Source organism: Pteropus alecto, unplaced genomic scaffold (genome assembly GCF_000325575.1).
Source record: "Pteropus alecto unplaced genomic scaffold, ASM32557v1 scaffold3, whole genome shotgun sequence".
NCBI classification, from domain to species: domain Eukaryota; kingdom Metazoa; phylum Chordata; class Mammalia; order Chiroptera; family Pteropodidae; genus Pteropus; species Pteropus alecto.
Window position 1 is genome coordinate 32301910 of NW_006442484.1, and position 20256 is coordinate 32322165.

Sequence of the window (20256 nt, forward strand, 5' to 3'; positions counted from 1 at the left end):
TCTGAGTAGTTTTATCAGCCTCCCAATAGAATTCAGGGGTCCATGAGCCTCCTTCCATTTTATACTTTCTCAGTACCTTTCAGCTCAAGCTGGCAGTGTTTCTGATAAAATTTTGTTCTATTAGAAATCAGTGTTTCCAAAAATTTTCTCAAGAACCAAGTGAGCCCTTGCAGATTTTATGGGGATTCACTCCATTAGACAAATGCCACACCCACAGATCTTTTTGAGATAATTCCTTCTCTCTTTTGGCTTCCTGTTGAGGTGGCTGAGAAAAAAAGTTGTCCTTAAACTTCCTTAAGGCTCCCTAGTTTGAGAAGATCTATAAGAAACACCCTCAATCTCTTGGAAGTGTCTTTTATGTGACTGAATACTTTGATCTCTTGATCTTTTTGAGGTTCTAACAAAGGGTTTTGTGTTAGCACACTCAGCCTATTCTTTATGCCATGCTGACAGCAATAATCCCTTATCTCCAGAGTAGGTTTGGAGGGTAAGACAAGATTAGATTTGGGCATATCGATTTGAGGCAGGGGGATGTGTGAGTTTGCCGTTTAAGAGAGAGTCCAGGTCAGAGATATTAATTGGCACTGGTCAACATATTAATGTCATAAAAATTATATTGGATTGAGATCACCTAGAAAGTATACACACTTTAGAAATCTTTTTAGTTCATCGCGTACGAAGTTCCTTACTTAGGAGTGTTTTCACCTAATTGCAGGTCAGAATTTCCCTAGGCTTTCCAATACTACATATCCTCCTTACTCCGGTTTCCAACAATATGTTCCTTCTCTCCTTCTGAGCCCTCACCAGCCACATCTCCAACATGCATATTTCTACTAGCAGCCTGTTCAAGGCATTCTAGTCTTTTCTCAATCATGCTTCTCAAAATTCTTCCAGCTTTCCTCACTTTCCAATTCCAAAGCCACTTCCACATTTTTATGTATTTGTTTTGGCAGCATTTCACTTCTGGATACCAGAATCTACATTAGCTTTTTTTTTTTTTAATTCTTGTATAACAAATTACTACAAATTTAGCAGCTAAAAACAACATTTGTTAGCCCAGAATCCTATAAATCAAAAGTCTAGCATGGTGTGGCTAGGCTCTCTGCTCATAATATCTCAGGCTGAAATCAAAGTGTCAACAATACTGAGTTCTCATCTGGAAGCTTTAGAAAAGAAAAAAGCTCATTCTCTTTTTTTGGCAGAATTCAGTTCCTTATAGTTATAGGACTATAGGTTATAGATTCCCATTTCCTTTCTGGCTGTTGGCCAGGGTTACTTTCAGCTCCTAGAGGCCACCCACATTCCTTGCCGTGTGACCTCCTCAATCTTCAGCCAAGAATGGTGGGTCATGTCTTTTTTGTGCTTTCAATCTCTGACTACCCCTCCCGTGAGCAGCCAGAGAAAACTCTCTGCTTTTTAAAGGGCTTGTGATTAGGTCAAGCCCACGATGTAATCTCCCAAGGTTGTCTGTGTCATATAATATAATCTTATCCATGGTATTTACTGTCCCGGCGATTATATAGCACATGTTTCTCACGGGGGCAGGAAATCTTGGGGCCCATCTTAGAAGCCTGCCTATCATAGGTGTTATTCATTGGCCCTTTTAAGTCCTGACAATCCTAAAGAAGCAGGGTTTAAAGTCTAGGAGTTTTTTTTGTTGTTTTTTTTTTTTTTATCATCTGTGTTGACATTTTTTCCCACTCTTATCTCTTTGTCACTATATTATTAGATTAAGAAATACTGGAAAAGAGATTTTATGATTTCATGATGAAATGCTCTCATAAAAACCCATAGATTCCCACCCTGAGAGAATGGCTTTGATCCGAACTGAAAAGGTACTGTGCATTCCCTCCTGAGCATAGAGCTTCTTGAATCATCTGAGAAGCAGCCCTTTAGACTCTTCCAGCCCTTTAGACTGCATTCTGGTTATGACAGCCTACCCTTTTTGTTTTAGACTGTTTCTCCTCTTCCCTGGATATTTATAGGATAAATATAATTCTGAACATTTGCCAGGTCACCTGAGGACAAGGGGGAGCAACCAAGTGCTAAGCCATGGTCTATTGGTATTTACTGGTGCAATGTCACTTGAGGTTAAGAGATCATAAAATGACAGATTCTTCCCCAGAACCATCTCTGAGGTAACGCTGAAGGTCATATGGCTGGTGAAGTTATTCTGACTTTCCTAATAATGCTCCCCACCTCTGTCACACAATGTGGGGGATTTCAGTGTTGAATTAGGAGCTGGCTAAACTTGGGAGAGTTTTGTGACATCTGAGACCAAGAAAAAGATATATTTTCTTTTTATGTGAGCTTTGGTTGAAATCTCCATTTAGGGAACAAGGGTGAAACTACTCTTGTCTTGGATGCCATAGAACTCTAGGCATCATGCAGCAACAAAATCTCCTAAAACACCATGATGCAGAGCAATTTTATATTATTGAAGCCACCCAAAGAGCCATGTCCAGTGGAAGGGTGGTGTTGTGACCAATATTACACATCAAGCATTTTAAGGTTCATTTAGCACAGTAATTTTGTTTCTTACAATAGCTCCTGAGGATAGTTTATGGAAAGGCATTATCTTTTGATTTTATCTTGATAATAATTTCAAAAGTGAAGAGATGCTTCTGAAATATTACTATTATCACCTAACAGCGTATGAATCAAAACTTCTCTTGAGTCTTGAGATAAAAGCATCAAAACTGTGAATACTATGTTCAACTAGAGTTTTAAAGCACAGAAGAAAAAGTAATCTAATAATTTAAAGGTATATTTGAAATAAGCTGGGCACCTACCAGGATCAACTTTGGCACTGGATGGAAATCAAATGTTATTCCAGCAAAAAGACAGTAATTATTCCCTAAAAGAGAAATTGCTCTGAAGAATTATGAGAAAGAAGATCTCTTGTTCAGAAATCCTAAGGTGGGATTTTACAGATGACATAGTTTATCTCTATTGCTGCTTTCTTATGAGAAGAGAAAGCCAGGCAACTGAAACAGTAGATGGGGAAGTACAGAGCACCAGCTAACAAGGCAACCAGCCTTGAGTTATGGAGAATTGCCCATAAGGGTTTTTCTGCCAAGCTGTTGTTAAACACCGAAGAACTAAAATTTGTCTCCAATATATAAAATAGTTAAAACAAGAGAATTTAGATTTGTGGTTGGTATATATAAAAGTAGCCAAAACTTTGGTCAGTATGTCTGATTTACCATAGAAACCTCCTTTCTCACTTTCAACAGAAAGAAATTTTGGACAAACTATAACACAATAACTACACACACACACACACACACACACACACACACACACACACTCTCTGCCCCAGTGCTGAAAATAAAGATAAAACTCAAAGTGAGCAGTGAGAGGACCTGAGATAGGTCTAAGAAGCTGGTGGCCGGGCCTTTAATATTAGTTGTGGGACTTATGCACATGGGAGCTGGAACCAAGCTACTTACAATGACCAAGAAGCCATGGAGGAATGGGAATTAAATACACCATGACCACTCCCCAGGGAAGTGACAGGGAGGCTAACTTTCTGCTTGAGACCAGAGGGAAAAAGGGATTGGCTCTAGAACCCAGGCAGGTGCTATGCACCAGTGCCAAGTCAGCACCCACTCCAGCTCTCAGAATAGGTCGCAAGTCTCAAAGTTAATATACAAACTGGTCCCAGGCCAGTAAAATGCATAGTGCCCTTAGCAGAGGCAAATTTAAAAATTCCCTAGGTAGTAGAGATGCTCTCACTACCAGGTCAAAATTCATAAAAGAAAGCACAATTCACAAAGGAAGAATTTAAAAACATTGATTACTTGATTATTTTAAATTTTCATGAAACTAGAGACACTACAGGCAAAATTTAAAGGCAAATGACCAATTGGAAAAAAAATCTGCAATCCATATAACTGATAAAAAGAAATAGTATCCAGAACTTATAAAGAACTATAGATTAATAAAGAAAAAAATGGACAAATGGACAAAAAGTACAAATAAGCATTTCACAGAGGAAGAAAACTGCCCAATAAACATGAGATTTTCAATCTCACAAGTGATCAGGGGAATCCAATTTAAACAATGAGATACTGTTCACATTTATTAGATTGACAAAAGTCAAACAGGAAAGTTGTAATATCTTTTTTAAAAGTATTATGAACTTGAAAGTATATGAATCCTACAACATAGTAATTTCCCTCATAGGTGCATACATACCCCAGTCAACATGTATAAGGTGGCTGCTGCAGCATAATTACAAGAACAAAATTTTAGAAACTTAAATGTCAACCACTAAGAGAAAGGATAAATGGTAGCCCAATTCTATAATGGAACACTATATAGCAATTAAAAGGAGTGTGTTAACATGGGTATATCTCAAAAATGTAAGGTTGAATGAAGTACATGCTACAGAATGATACTGGATGATCGTATCCATGAAAAAAAATAAAAGTCACAAACTACATATTAAAATATGTTAAAAGCAATAGATGGCCTGGGAAGATAAAAATAAAATTTATGATTAAGGCTGCCTTTGAAAAGGTAAGAAGGGAAATGGTACTGAGTATGTCCTCAAAAGAGGACTTCAACTTTATTTGTAGAATAAAAATCTGAAATAGAATGAGAAATATTAATAATTTCAGTGCTAGGTGATGAGTATTATTGTGCTTATTACATCATTCTCTGTATTTAAAAAATATATTCTAAATGTAAAAAGTGTTTTTAAAAATAAAATAAAATAAAACATATGCCTTAGTCTCATATAATTCAAGATGTTGACCATGAATTTGGTTTAGAATTTAATTATTCCTTCCATTACTGTTTGTTTTGTTGTTGTTGTTTTGGTGTCAGACCAAATATCAACAGTTCATTTACAAGCTCATAAAGGTCTCTCTCTCATCTTTCAAAATGCCTTTCTCTCATGGACATCTATTGACAGTCATTTTCTGCATTGCAGTCAACCAAAATGCTATCCCAGTACACTTGGCCTTTGCCATATCCCAACTTAGTACAAGGCTTGACAACAGTCACAAACCCTGTCCTTCATCTACAGCATCTCTTCTCATCATGAATATCTGTGCTTGTGCAGGTCAATAAGGTGGGTTCCCCTCCTTGTCCACAAATCTTTGAAGCTCCTATGAACTGAAGCAAGACCTGCTAGAACCTTATGAATCTTTCTAAGAACTGCCAATTAGAATTCCATGCCAAAGACTAAGATAAACCAAAGCTCAATCAGGCAATTAAACATTCATTCACACACTCACAGCAACAGAGGATTTCATACTTTTTTTTTCTTTTCTTCTCTTTGTAACAATTCCTTCTTCTTCCACAGTTTCTCTTTCTCCTCTTCCTTTTTCCTTCTTCTGGCAGAAATTTCCATTTCCAGTCTTGCTACCTCTTCCTGGTGGGCTCGCCATTGAAGAACCTGAAATAAACAGAAATTCATTCCAAAAACTATACATACTCAAAGGACTTTCCAGATCAAAATAAGACTAGGTTCCATACCAAGCAGATGTCAAAATTTTTTTAAATACACATTAAAATTCTATGCACATATGAGTGTGTGATATGTGTTATGATATGTGTGCAAGATGTGTGTCTGTGCTTTAGTGTTAAAAGCAGAAAGCAACTTTAAAATCATCTCATTCAGAGACTCTTCACTCAGATTCATGGAGTGAAATCCTTAAGACTCTGTGAATTGACTTCAGTGTGAATTCTCATAAATAGTATGTAAAAATGTCTGTGTTTTTGCACAGGTGTGTTTTTCTGAAACAGCAGTTCATATTTCTGTTCAACAATTTTAAACTTCTTAAGTGGTCCTAAGATCCTAAAAAGTTTAAGAACCACTGATATATTTCATCCTTCTTATTTTATAAGTGAGGAAAATGAGCCCAAATGAAGATTTAAAAAAATAAATTTTCAAGACATTTAAAAGAACTTACTGGGTATTGATAGATGTTATTGGTAGATGTATAATTGGTACAGCACTTCTAGAGGACATTGAGCAATATGTAAATATGTATCACAATATAAAATATGCATAGCCTTTGACACACAACCTCACTTTCAGAACTTATTCAAAGAAGACAATCAACTGGGCAAGTCCACAATAATGTACCCACATGAACATTCACAGCAGTGCTGCTCAAAAAGAAAAATTGGAAAGAGTCTAAATGACTACAATAGGAAACAGCTTAAATTAATTATGGTACCAACATACAATGACCGTCATTTCTATATTCATTGAAATAGAAAATGTCCACGACATATTATTAGTTGCAAAAACATTTACAGTATGATCTCATTAATATAAATATCATCTATGTATCTACACATAGAAAGAAATTTGGAAGGAGATTTACAAAAATAACATATTGGTTATCTTTGAGTAATATCATTTCATGGAATTAAAAAAAACGTATCCTTTAAGACTTTCTGTGCTGTGACATTTGTACAATAAACATGTATTATCTTCATGAGCAGGAAACCAATGAAACTAACAAAATAAAAACACAACACATGTTCCATGTACAGATATAGCTAAGGAAGCAGAGAAGAGGGAGATGGAAAGGTGGGTAGATTTCTTTTTGAAAAAGAAGAAATTAGCATTCTCAATCTAATACTCATATTTTACATATTTGAAATAAGCATGACTCATTATGGTAATACATAACATAAAAATTGAATAAATAAAATGTGCTAAAAATATGATGAGTTAAAGTAACTTGTTAAGCTCTTTTTGTACTTTTATTATCTAAAGTTTGTTTTCTAAAAATATCTTTTTCTCTATCAAAATAAGCAAGAAAATCTAGACTCTTGGTTTTCAAATACACTTAGGTTTACATATCTGCTGCTTATCCTGGCCATCAATCTTATTTATCTTCTTCTTTGAAATCCCATTCCTAGAATAAGATCATCTATGCCTTCAATCCTGACTTCCTGCTTCCAAACCATTCCTTCTTGTGACCCACTTCCCATTTGTAACAAAATGCTATAACAAAATCAAGTGTCCTGTCAAGTGGCTAGTGATCTCCCTTCTGAAAACCCAAAGGATGGTTCTCAGTCCTCCTTTTCTTAACCTTGTGGTGGAACTTAACCCTGTTAACCATCTCTTCATGTATAAAACACCTTCTTTCCTTGGCCATACATTGTTCTCCCCTGTTTCTCCACTAATGGATACTACCTTTCTCTTCTTTCTGCTTCCTGTTCCCACTCCACACCCACAACTCTACTGCTATTCTTTCTCTTTAAACTCAGCTTCTCTTCTGTTTGTTATTTGATGCGCACGTCCTCTCCTATGAGTTAACCTATCACTTCTGTGTATCTGACTCTAAAATGTAGAATATCAGCCTCATCTTTTTGTCTGTAACCCCATCATAACAAATGCTTAAGGCCTTTACCATTTATATATGCACCCCCAACACAACATTTCCAAAATTAATTCAATATCTTTAACTTTGCTACAGCTTCACACCAAGTCATGTGTACCTGCCGCTTCTTTCAAACAACTTCGTTTGTTCCGTGGAACCACAAGTATCTCTGTAGGTTGTAATTTTTTATTACTATGTATACTTAGCAACATGACTCATTCTTTCCATTTTGCACAAGATTTGGGCAATCTTATTATTTCTTAAGCTTAGATGAGGTTTTACTTATGACAAATTGATTTCTAAACTATTGAGTTTCCATAGGCCACTTCACTGTGATTCCCTAGTCCAACCAAAGTCTATCTGCCAAATGTATCTAGAACAATACCAGAATATTCACAGGTGATGTCAAACAGAACCTGAATAATTTAGCTTTCTCACTCCCAACCAATACCCCACTTTAACCTAGCTAATGTGTAATCCTCAGGTAGTTTTTTTCCTGTGCCTTCCCTTATATGGCCATTGTTGTCCTTAGCTTCATAACACGATTCAAACTATTCCCCTACCTGGAATGCTCTCAGTTTTCTCTTAGTTCACAAAACGCTTCTTGGCCCAACACATGCCCCATGTCTTTCCTGAAACATTCTCTAACCCATGTTCATCTCTCTTTTCTTAATTCGTTTACCATCCCATAATCGCTCACTAATTGTTTTGAGCATAATGTTTCGGTTTCTGTTTAGAGCAGGTTCATGATATATATGTAGTTTATCTTTCCCTTATAGAGTCTAGCAGAATGCTAGCACATCACAGGCACTCAATAATTACCTTCTCTTTAATTTACCCAAACAAACATTTTTAAATGAAACTATGTAAATGAAAAAGAAATGATAGTATCAGAATATGCCAATTTGAAACACCTAATGAAATAATGGGTCCTCATTCACAATCATAGTGGCTACTAAAACTTTCACATTAACAGCTGATGCAAAACTTTATAATGGATGGATCAGGCTGGCAATAATTGAACACACTAAACAATCTTAACATCACAGAGAAACAAGTATCCAGAGAAAAGAATACAACTTTTTCATGAACTATTCTTGCCAAAAGATTAAACTGAATATGATTGAATCTCTAAACCTATGGATCAGGTTACAGGAAATTCAGCCAATGGAGAAACATATCAAACAATGGTATGGGGATGCAATCAGCTAAACTGGTACTTGAAGAACTTTAAAGTTCTTTAACAAATTACAAGGAAAAATAAAGAAGTAAGGAGCATCATGGATTAAAAAAGATTTATGAAACATACTAATTAAATGCAATATGCAGATAATATTCAGATTATGATTTGAATAAACCAAATGTAAGAAATTATGAAACAATTAAAGAGATTTCAATATTGATTAGTTAATTGATACTATTAAGAAAATATTGTTAAAGTTTATAAGTTTTCGTACAGTATGGCTATGCTTTCTAAAAGTCTTATTAATTTCACAGATATATACTGAAATACAGATGAAATGATATGATGTCTGGGATTTGTTTACTATTACCCAATGGGTATGGGAGAATAGGTAAGGGGATAGATGAAGCAAATTTGACACTTGAGTTGATAATTGTTGAAGTTGAGTGAAGATAGACTTTTGTATGTTTAAATTTTTTTTGTTTAAAATTACACTAAAATTTTGTACAAAAACAAAATAAACTATAAAATATATGTCAAAGAGATTTGTATAATAAAAACTGTAGTCCCAAGGTTTTCAGACAGTAGGAGGGAAGATTTGAGATGCATTGAACTAATGAAAAGAAAAATACCACACATTCAATCTTTCTGTGTATTGAGATTACTTCCATAAATTTTGATAGAAAAAAGTCTGGGCCTTGGAATTATTCTTCTCATCTTTTGATTTAAGACTAACTTATGGGAATTATCATTGAATGAGGTTTGCATAAATGTGTCATATAATTTAAAGAAGCCAAAGCGTAAGTAAATCTATAACTGGAAAAAGTTTGTGTTTCCAAAGGCAAGTACAGCGAGAAAATAACCAGACTAATAAAACTGGGGTGATCTAGTATATCCACCAATTTACTCAATTTACTCTTCCTTATAATTTGCAAATCTGAATGATGTTTCTTCTGTTCTCTAGGGAAAAAAAAGATTATGGCAGTTTTTTAAATGGGCATGCACACTGTAGAATCATGAAACAAATGCAAGTTCAGCAACCAAAAGCCAATGGGTTGTAGATGTCAAGCAATCTATGAAATGCCAGGGGAGGAAAATAAAACCTCTTGGGCAAGTCAGCACCAGCCTTTAGAAACTAAATTGCTTCCACTCAATATTGGAATCATAAGAATGGTCAGGGACCCTTTGAGGTTTGCTTGCAATCAATAACTCAAAATATCATCTGTAATTATAACCATAACCCAAATAACATGAAGAGTAGAAGAGAAGATTGTTGAAGCTAGCATTGTATTTTAAACAGCTAGAGTTGTGAGACCTTGACAACAAGAAACAGGATCTGCAGTAATTGGTATCCAGGCAGTAAGGTAAATGGGGCTTTTCAAAATGCACAATGGATACGGTGAAGAATCTGGTGGGAAAAGGGTGCTATTGAAAAATCCTTACCCGATAGATGCCCACAGTGGCAGCCTAGGGATTTAGACAGCTCCCATGTGGAGAGAATGACAACCGATTATGGTAATTTTGAGATGCCAGAGAATAAGAAAGCTGGCAGGTGGGTGAAAGAATCAATATTAGTACAATAGGCTAAAGTACAGAAGACTTTGAGCAAACAGTGAGCAAAAGGAAGAATAACCCAGAGGAACATTTCAGTGGTTTTATTTTAAAGCATTTGCTAATTATATAGCTTTAAACAGAACATGTGACATAACCGTGTAACAATAATAACTACGAAAGAACATTACCACAGTAGCAGTTAGGAGCGCGTTATAAGGAAAGCATTATTTAGATGATTAACTACGGGATATTTTTCCAGGTCTTTTATTCAATATTCCTGCCAAAGGTATAGTCTTTGAATGAAATCTTACCCTAACAGAGAACAAATAAAGTTTAAAATATATTCATCTAGTGCAAATAATAAATTAATGGTTTAAAATGAAAACAGTGAGTAGCATCACATATACTCCTTGCTCTTGATGTAAAAATAAAATGGTTCAATTAACAACACATATTCTCAGAGTGAATAAAGTACAAGAAAAACAAAATATGAAGCCCATGAAAACTTCAAAGGTAATGATGGAAATTAACATCAAGGTAACAATATTAACACAATTTTACATCAAAGCTAAGAGCTTTGAAAAAAATTTTACTTCAAGTGGATGTGACATAACTGAAATGAGTACAGTAGTCCTGCTTATCTGTGGGGAATAAGCTCCAAGACTCCCAGTGGATGCCTGCAACCATGGATAGTGCTGAATCCTACATATACCATATTTTTTCCTATACATTTATACCTATGATAAAATTTAATTTATAAATTAGGCACAGAAAGAGAAAAACAATAACAACAAAATAGAACAATTATAACAGTATAGTATAATGAAAGTTATTTGAATGTGGTCTCTCAAAGTATCTTACTGTCCTTGGACATACAACATGGACACACTGCATGAAAAGATGATTCACATTCCAGTGGAATGGAGCAGGATAGAGAGAGATTTCATCACACTAATAAGAATGGCACATAATTTATAAACTTATTTCTGTAATTTTCCATAGTTGACCATGGGCAACTGAAACTGTGGAAAACAAAACTGAGGATAAGGGGGGACTACTGTGATCAACTTTGGTCAGAACACCTGCTTTTTTGTCTTATTTCTGCCACTAACCAACAACATTGTTCCTCTGAGCAAATGGCTCAGTTTTCTCTTGTAATAAAGGGATGGACTGGATCAGGTGACTTCTATAGTTTTAAATTTTATTTTTTATTTAAGCGTAGTTGGTATACATTAATATATTGGTTTCAGGTGTACAACATAATGATTTGACATTTATATACTTTACAATGTGATCATCACACTAAGCCTAGTAATCATCTGTCACTGTGCAAACTTATCACAGTATTATTGATTATATTCCCTTTTACCTTTTTCCTATAGTTTAAGTTCTATTATTCTGATTCTATTTCAAATTTTTCTTAGATAGAGAAATCACAATATATGACATGCTCTGTAGTTTTCTTCTGTAAGCAAAAAAAACTGCAATGAGGAACATCCGTATTTTATAAATCTGTTAAGTAATAACAGGCAATTAAATATTAATATTGAATTCTATCAGCCAAATTTATGGAAACACTGTGTCATGTGTGTTGTTTCATACAGGGAAAATATCATCTGACCAATGCCTTAGAACTGACAATACTAAAATATTAAAAACTGCCATTTATGAAGATTTATTTCGTGCCAGGCTTATGCTTCATAAAGACATTAAGCATATAAAACGAGCAAAGTATCTTCTTCACAGTTCATCTGGTCAACTTGAATTTATCTTGCTTGAGTCTAAGCTTAGATAGATTTGTTCCAGGAAGCCTTCCCTAACTTACCATGTCCAAGTCAGGTGTCTCCTGTCTGGCACTTTGTCCACGTCTATTACGGCATGTACCAAACCATTTGGAATTGCCTGTACCTCTCTCTTGGCTACAAACTTAAGGGCAGGGACAAAATTTGTCTTATTCATAGTCTCTCTACAGAGCCTAACATGGCACCTGGCACTTGGTAAGGATTCAAGAAATACTTGTTGGCGGATGCACAGATAAGGCTCTGGGCCTAAGGCTCAGAAGTTACACTGACAATATTTCACCTTCTCCCTGCTGGATTGGTCTTTAGAAAGAAAAGTTACTCCCACCAGAAATGCTACCATTTTCTCACTCTACCACCATGGGATTCTCAATCTTTACTTTGCCCAATCCTAGCTGTTTCTGTGCTTCCGAAGCTCCACCTCTGCTTGTCTGAGAGGGAAAATATCTAGAAAAACCTTGTCAGGATTTTCAATAACTAATTCATATTTCTAGCAATGTCAGAGGGCATGTGCAAAAAAATGCCAAGAAAATCCCTTTCTCTGTCTTCTCCCTAAATGTTCTTAAAAGCTTCAAAATTCAGTTCAACTGAGTCAACTTCAAATTTTCATTTTATTAAATCTTTAACAGTCTGATAGTTCTATTAAATTCTTTTCTAAAGTCCCACCATTTTTCAATATTACTTAATCAAGCTCTTATCTTATGTGTTCCATTTATGTTTAAACTTCGCTCATGAAATGCAGTGCCTGTGATTTTGCATAGATTATTAAAACTTTCTATTCTCTCCTTGGCATTTTTGCTTAACAGAAAGATTTGGTTTTCCCTTTTGGTTTCACAACTGTCGCTTGGTTTCTTGGGTGATTTCATAAATACATTTTTTATCACCTCTTTTTGAAAACTGCTTTCTATTTTCTGTGGCTTTTTAATAGTCTTTCTTAAAATCTTAAAGATTATGCAATATTATCTTGACTGTTTCATTTCCTTTTCAAATAAAACCTTGCAAAGTTTCATTTAACTGAGTCCTAGAAAGTCTTAACCTTACAAGACTTGTAGAGGAAGAAACAAATTAAATGTCAATAAGCAAAAAACTATGAACAGATTTTTTTTCTTAAGGAACAAAACTGACAAACCTGTCAATTTTATTTATGAAGCTGACAAAGCCAAATTGTATATTAGAGTCAGAAAATGGGGCTAACAGTTAGAAAGTCACTAGCCTGCAGTCTATGAGATCCAGGGAAATCACTTCCCGTTTCTGGGCCTCAAATCCATTTTGAAAAATGAAGAGGACTATATTAGTTTTTCAAACAGAAGGTTAAAACTCATTAGTAGATAATGAAGTCAGTCATGTAGAAAGGAACTAGTGTTTTTTTTTATGGAAGAGAATAGAACAGTAAATATCAGAGTGTATTTCATCATTATAGTAATGCTGTTTCAAGAATTTTTTTTCAAAAAATTGTGTGTGTATGTGTATTTGTTCATGATGCAAAATACATTTCTCACTGTAGGTCACAGTCAAAGAAGCTTGAAAACACAGCAGGAAGTTCTCTATAATCCCTTCCAACAGTAAGATTCTATGGCTCTGTGATATAAAGACCAAAGCTATTGCGTTTCCATCATTAAGCCATAGACATTCTTTCTGCAGTCAACCCAGAAGCATGGTATAGAAGAGAGAACTTAGGTTTTTCTTAATTAAAAATGATTGAGGTGACATTGATCAACAAAATCTAATAAGTTTCAAGTGTATAATTCAACCATATGTAATAAATATATTGCATTGTATGTTCAACATTCACAGTTAGATTGCCTTCTGTTATCAAATATTTGACCCTTTTTACCCCTATTTACCCCCACCCCACCTTGTTCCTTCCCTCTGGTAAACATTAATCCACTGTCCATGTCCATGAGCCTCTGTTTACTTGTCATGCTTATTTTCTGCTTTTAGATTTATATCCCACATATGAGTGATATCATGTGGTTTTCAACGTTTTCTATCTGACTTATCTCATTTAGCATGATTATCTCAAGATCTATCCATGTTGTCACAAATGGCAGTATTTCAACTTTTCATATAGCTGAGTAATATTCCATTGTATATTTGTACTACATCTTCTTTAGCCAATCATCTATCTTAGGACACTTTGATTGCTTCCATGTCCTGGCCACCGTGAATAATGCTGCTATGGACATCGGGATGCATATATCTTTGCAGATAAATGTTTTCAGGTTTTTTTTTGGATAAATACCCAGAAGAGGGATTGCTGGATCATACAGTAATTCAATTCTTAGGGTTTTTTTTAAGGACGCTCCATACTGTTTTCCATAGTGGCTATACCAATTTGCAGTCCCACCAGCAGTGTATGAGAGTTTCTTTTTCCCTATCTCCTCTCCAAACACTTGTTATTACTTGTCCTGTCAATGACAGCAATTTCAACAGATGTGAGATGGTAGCTCATCATGGTTTTGATCTGTATTTCCCTAATAGCTAGTGAAGTTGAGCATCTTTTCATATGTCTGTTGGTCATCTGTGTGTCTTCTTGGGAGAAGTGTCTGTTCAGGTCTAGAGAACCTAGTTTTTGAAATTGTAAACCTGAGCTTGAATCCTACCTCTGTGACTTATTAATGGCATTCCGTTAATAAGTGGTACATTATTTAACCACCTAGAACTTCAGATTAATGTAAGATGGGATAACAATGACATGTACCTTACAGGGTTGCTATGCAAACACCATCAATTTTCACAAGCCAGAAACTCAGGAACCATCCTAACACTGACAGTTCCTGACACTCTACATATAATTCATTACCTGTTGACTGTACCTTCAACTATCTCTTGAACCCATTCACTTTTCTCCACCTTTATGATCCCATCCTAATGTTACAAGGATGCATCCTGCATCTACTTTCGTTTCATTATCTGCCCAAATCTTCATCTCACTGCGTACACTTTCAATGGTTTCCGCTACTCTTGGGGTGAAGTCTAAACTCCTAACTATGAATATCCAAGGTCTGGCCCTGCCTGTGTCTGCAGCCCCAACTCAAAACCCACAACCAATCACAGACCCACCCTCTGTGCTCCAGTAGCACTGGCCATCTTACGGATCCCTAAACAGGCTACATTTCCTCCAGCTACATGGATGTTAAACATGCTATTTTCTTTTCTTGGAATATTTTTACCCTCCGCCTTGTCTCCACACCTTTTCCTAATCAATACTTACTAAGTTCCAAATTTTAGCTCCAGTGTCTGTCAGGGAAACTTTACCCACCTGTCCCACGTGAGGTAATCCCGCCACCCCTCCTCCCACCCCCAGTTGCACGCTCCCATAACATTGTTTACTTATCCTTCAAGGTACTTATCATAGTTTAAAATTAGACATTCAACCTCATGATTAGATAACCAATATCTGTTTCCTCTCTAAATTGCGATCTCCATGAGGACAGGGACTATATCTGATTGGCTCACCAGTGTGTCTTCAGTGCCTTACACACCACTTGACATCTAATAAATGCTCAATAAATATGTTTGAATGAATAAATGAGATAAGAAAGCATAAGTGCTACACAAATCTTAACTATATTCCTAGATTGCTACAATTGCTTTCCAGCTGACTTTCCTAACTTCATTCTGTTGATTTGTCTATTATATTAATTTTCACATATTTTTGCTCCCGTGCTCAAGATTTCAACAGTAGTGGCTTCGTGTTGGCTACCATTTCAAGTAGCTTTTATGGCTATTTATTTATTTGGACAACACATATTCAAAAGAAGACTAAATCTTTTAAGGCATATTTGGACTTGATTCCACACATATGACCTTACTCCTTATTATTTCTCAGAGCAAACAGGTAGCCCTTCCACTACCTGCTCTGTGTTTTTCTCTCCTCTTCACTCCTATACATCCATTTTTATCTCTGTCCCAAGCCTTTGCCTAGAAAGCCTTCACTCCTGCTCATCTGTCCTTCAAGGTTATTCAGGGCCCCTTCCTAATGATTTCATCCAACGATTGTCTATCCCACCTCTGACCCGTATCCATAATAGTTTCTAAAATAGACACCAACCAGTAACTATTTAACTTATCTTGATTTATTTTCATTTCACTATATAAAATTATATTATGCTGAGTTCTTATCACAAGGCAAATTTTTTCTTTCTTTTTATTGTATCAATATGAGATGATGGATGTTAGCTAATCCTATCGTGGTAATCGTTTCACAAATTAGGGAAGTCAAACCATCATGCTATATACCTTAAACATACAGCGATATATGGAAAAAATTGTTATTAATCAATCGATTTATTTTCTTGTCTATGTTTCTCACTAGACTTTAGGCTCCATGATAGCAGGGACATGGCCTTATTCACTCTTCTAACCCCATTCTGGGGACAGTGCCTCACCCAAAGTGTTCAGTGATATTCTTGGGTGGATGAATAAGTGTCTAAAACTCAGATTAGCAATCATGTACATGTTTAGTCTCTAAACCTCAGGTGCAGATGACTACCACCTAGCATATTGCTTCTGGGATTCCATAATTTCAACAGGAACCTTTAGGCTTAACAATTTCTTGCACATACCATACTTCCTTCTATCTATCTCCTCTCCCTTCTGCCTCTCTGACATTTTATCAACATGATAGGCTAAAATTATTATGGTTCCACACTGGTGGTAGAACCTAAGCTCAGCTTTTATTTTTTAAGAAAGAAGGAGGACTTAGACTATAATAGTTCAGAGTATAAGACTCTACTTTAGGGTATATACTCTATGAGTGAAGGTCTTGAGAAAGGTTAGGCTTATATATGTGTAGAGCTATCTTCTTTCAGTGGATAGAGAGAACTGACTTATTCTCCTTTTTATCTCCCACAAAAATTATCTCAGTTCCTGGCACACAGTAAATGTTTATTAAGCGTGTATTAAAACATATTTAGCACTTCATTACCTTTATAAAAAGGTCCTATTTATAAAACCTTCTAGAAGAAAGCGTAGTGGGTAAAGTCCATGGCATCATTCTTGCTGATGACTTTTTGAATTTGACACAAAATCAAAGTCAATAAAAGCAGAAATAAATAAGTGGGACTATATCAAACTAAAAAGCTTCTGCACAGCAAGGGAAACTATTAATAACATGAAAAGGCAACCTAAAAAATGGGAAAAAATATTTGCAAATCTCATATCTAATAAAGGGTTAATATCCAAAATATATAAAGAACTCATACAACCAAATAGAGAAGAGAAAACAATCCAATTTAAAATGGGCCTAGAATCTGAAGACATTTTCCAAAGAAGACATATAAATGGCTAACAGGTACGTAAAAAAGTGCTGAACGTCACTAATAATCAGGGCAATGCAAATCAATACCACAGTGAGATATCACCTCACACTTGTTAGAATGACTATCATCAGAAAGAGGAGAGAGGTGCGTTACCTCGACTCTTAGCTTCTCGGGGACAGTAACTGGGAACCGGTGTCTTCTCCTGTCGCCTGTGCCTGCTAACCCATTTTGTCCACCCTTATTCATCTCCATCCACATTGGCCAGGCTGGTATCCAGATCCACAATGCCTGCTGGGTCCTCCACTGCCTGGAACATGGTATCCAGGCTGATGGTTAGAAACCAAATGACAAGACCATTGGGGGAAGGGCAGGGAGATGATTCCTTCAACAACTTCTTCAGTGAGACAGGCGTTGGCAACCATGGGCATTGGCAAGAAGATCACTGACCTTGTCTTGGACTGAATTCAGAAGCTGGCTGACCAGTGCACAGGTCTTCAAGGCTTCTTGGTTTTCCACAGCTTTGGTGGGGGAACTGGTTCTAGGTTCACCTCCCTGCTGATGGAATGTCTCTCTATGTTGATTACAGCAAGAAGCGCAAGCTGGAGTTCTCAATTTACTCAGCTCCCCAGGTTTCCATAGCTGTAGTTAAGCCCTACAACTCCATCCTCTCTACTCACACCACCCTGGAGAACTCTGATTGTGCCTTCATGGTTGACAATGAGGCCATCTATGATATTTGTCATAGAAACCTTGATATTGAGTGCCCAACCTGATCTAGCCTTATTAGCCAGACTGTGTCCTCCAATCCTGCTTCCCTGGGACTTGGTGGAGCCTTGAATGCTGATCTGACAGAATTCCAGACCGACCTAGTGCCCTATCCCCACATCCACTTCCTTCAGGCCACATGTGCCCCTGTCATCTCTGCTGAGAAACCCTACCATGAACAGCTTTCTGTAGCAGAGATCACCAATACGTGCTTTGAGCCAGCCAACCAGATGGTAAAATATGATGCTTGCCATGATAAATACATGGCTTGCTGCCTGTTGTACTGTGAGGACATGGTTCCCAAAGATGTCAATGCTGTCATAGCCACCATCAAGGTGAAGCACAGCATCCACTTTGTGGACTGGTGATCCACTGGCTTCAGAGTTGGCATTAATTACCAGCCTCCCACTGTGGTGCCTGGCGGAGACCAGTCAAAGTACAATGAGCTGTGTGCCTGCTGAGCAACACCATAGCTGTTGCTGAGACCTGAGCTCACCTGGACCACAAGTTTGCCCTGATGTATACCAAACATGCCTTTGTTCACTGGTATGTGGGTGAGAGCATGGAGGAAGTAGAGTTCTTTGAAGTCTGTGAGGACATGGCTGCCCTTGAGAAGGATTATGAGGAAGTTGGTGTGGATTCTGTTAAAGAAGAGGGTAAGGAGGAAGGAGGAGAACACTAATTACTATTCCTTTCAGCCTGCAACATGTCGTACTTAGAGCTTCAGCTTCAATAGCTGACAGGCTTTTAAGCTTTCTTCACTTTTACCTGTGAATCACGTCCGTCTTTTTCATGTGTACCTATAAGATTTTCCCCTCATGTCTTAAAGACACTGAGAAGGAAAAAGTAAAGAGAAAAGAGATAACAACTGTTGGGGAAGATGTAGAGAAAAGGGAACTCCTGTGCACTGTTGGTAAGAATGTAAACTTGTGTAGCCACTATGGAAAACTGTATGGAGGTTCCTCCAAAAATTGAAAATTGAACTACCTTATGATTCAGCAATTCTACTTCTGGGTATATATCTATGGAAAACAAAATCACTATCGCAAATGCAGCATTATTTATAATAGCCCATGTTCAATGCAACATTATTTATAATAGCCAAAATATGAAACAACCTAAGTGTCCATCAATGAATGAATGGATAAAGATGTCTCATATATGCAGTGGAATATTACTCAGCCATAAAAAAGGAAAGAAATCCTGCCATTTCTGACAACACAGATAGACACTGAGGGCATTAGGCTAAGTAAAGTCAGACAGAGAAGGACAAATGCCAAATACTGAATGATTTCGCTTACATGTTAGCTTTTTTAAAAACAAACTCATAGATACAGAGAACAGATTAGTGCTTGCTAGAAACAGAGGAATGAGTGTGGACAAAATGGGCTAAAGAGATTAAAAGGAACAAACTTCCAGTTATAAGATAAATAAGTCCTGGGATGTAATGTAGAGCACGATGACCATGGTTAACAATACTGTATTGTATATTTAAAAGTTGCTAAGAGAATAAATCTAAAAAGTTCTCATTATAAGAAAAAATAATAATAATTATGTGTTGTGAAGGATGTTAACTAAACTTACTGTGGTAATCATTTTGTGTAATATTTCAAACCATGCTGTACATCTAAAACTAACAATGTTATACATCAATTATACCTTATTTTTTAAAAAAGATTTTGTTTATTAACCATTTCACATGTATAGTCCACTTCTCAATTAAATTATATGTTAATTGCAGTCTGAGGTCATTTTTAATTACAAAAATTGCAATTTTTTGTAATTTATAAAATCCACTGCAATGCTAAACTCAAAGAAGGTACTCTATAACACTCATTAAAGATGTCTGTGATCTTACAATCATCATGTAAGAAAGTTGAGACAACTTTTTGTAAGCCCTAAATTTAATTTCAGTACCAGGGATTATCCATAAAGTCACTAATCCCAGTAATGACTCCACTTTTTATTCTGCAATTCTGAGCTTTCTTACCTTTGGCTATGGTTAAAAATAAAATACAAATATAATATCTACCGCATTTGCCTAACAAGGCCTTTGCCTAATTAATGCAAGTGAAATGGATTATGGGAAAAGAGTTACCTAGAATCGTTTCTTGTAATTAGGGTGGCATGATGTGTAGAAAGAGAAAGTGGGAAACATGTATTAAATAAGCATTAGTAAGCTATTCTTAAGTTCACAAGTTTACACTAGCATAACCATACACCTCAAAGCTCTGCTACTTCCCTTAGAGTTATTATTTTAATGAACAGAACCTCAAGAGAAAGGCTCATAGATCAGTAACCACTGGAACAGTTTTTTGGTTTTTGTTTTTTGGTTTTTT

The 20256-nt window shown here is 36.1% G+C and overlaps 1 protein-coding gene and 1 pseudogene across 3 annotated transcripts in view; one reads left to right on the forward strand and one right to left on the reverse strand.

Annotated features, from left to right (window-relative positions):
* CCDC148 (coiled-coil domain containing 148) overlaps positions 1 to 20256 on the reverse strand; it is a 195960-nt gene that overhangs the window by 57233 nt on the left and 118471 nt on the right. For all 3 annotated transcript variants that reach the window (XM_006921098.3, XM_025039533.1, XM_015596786.2), the window contains one exon: positions 5267 to 5407. In XM_006921098.3, the coding sequence (XP_006921160.1) occupies positions 5267 to 5407 (141 nt within the window). The remainder of the gene's footprint in view (positions 1 to 5266; positions 5408 to 20256) is intronic.
* Positions 17174 to 18599, forward strand: LOC102895033 (annotated as a pseudogene).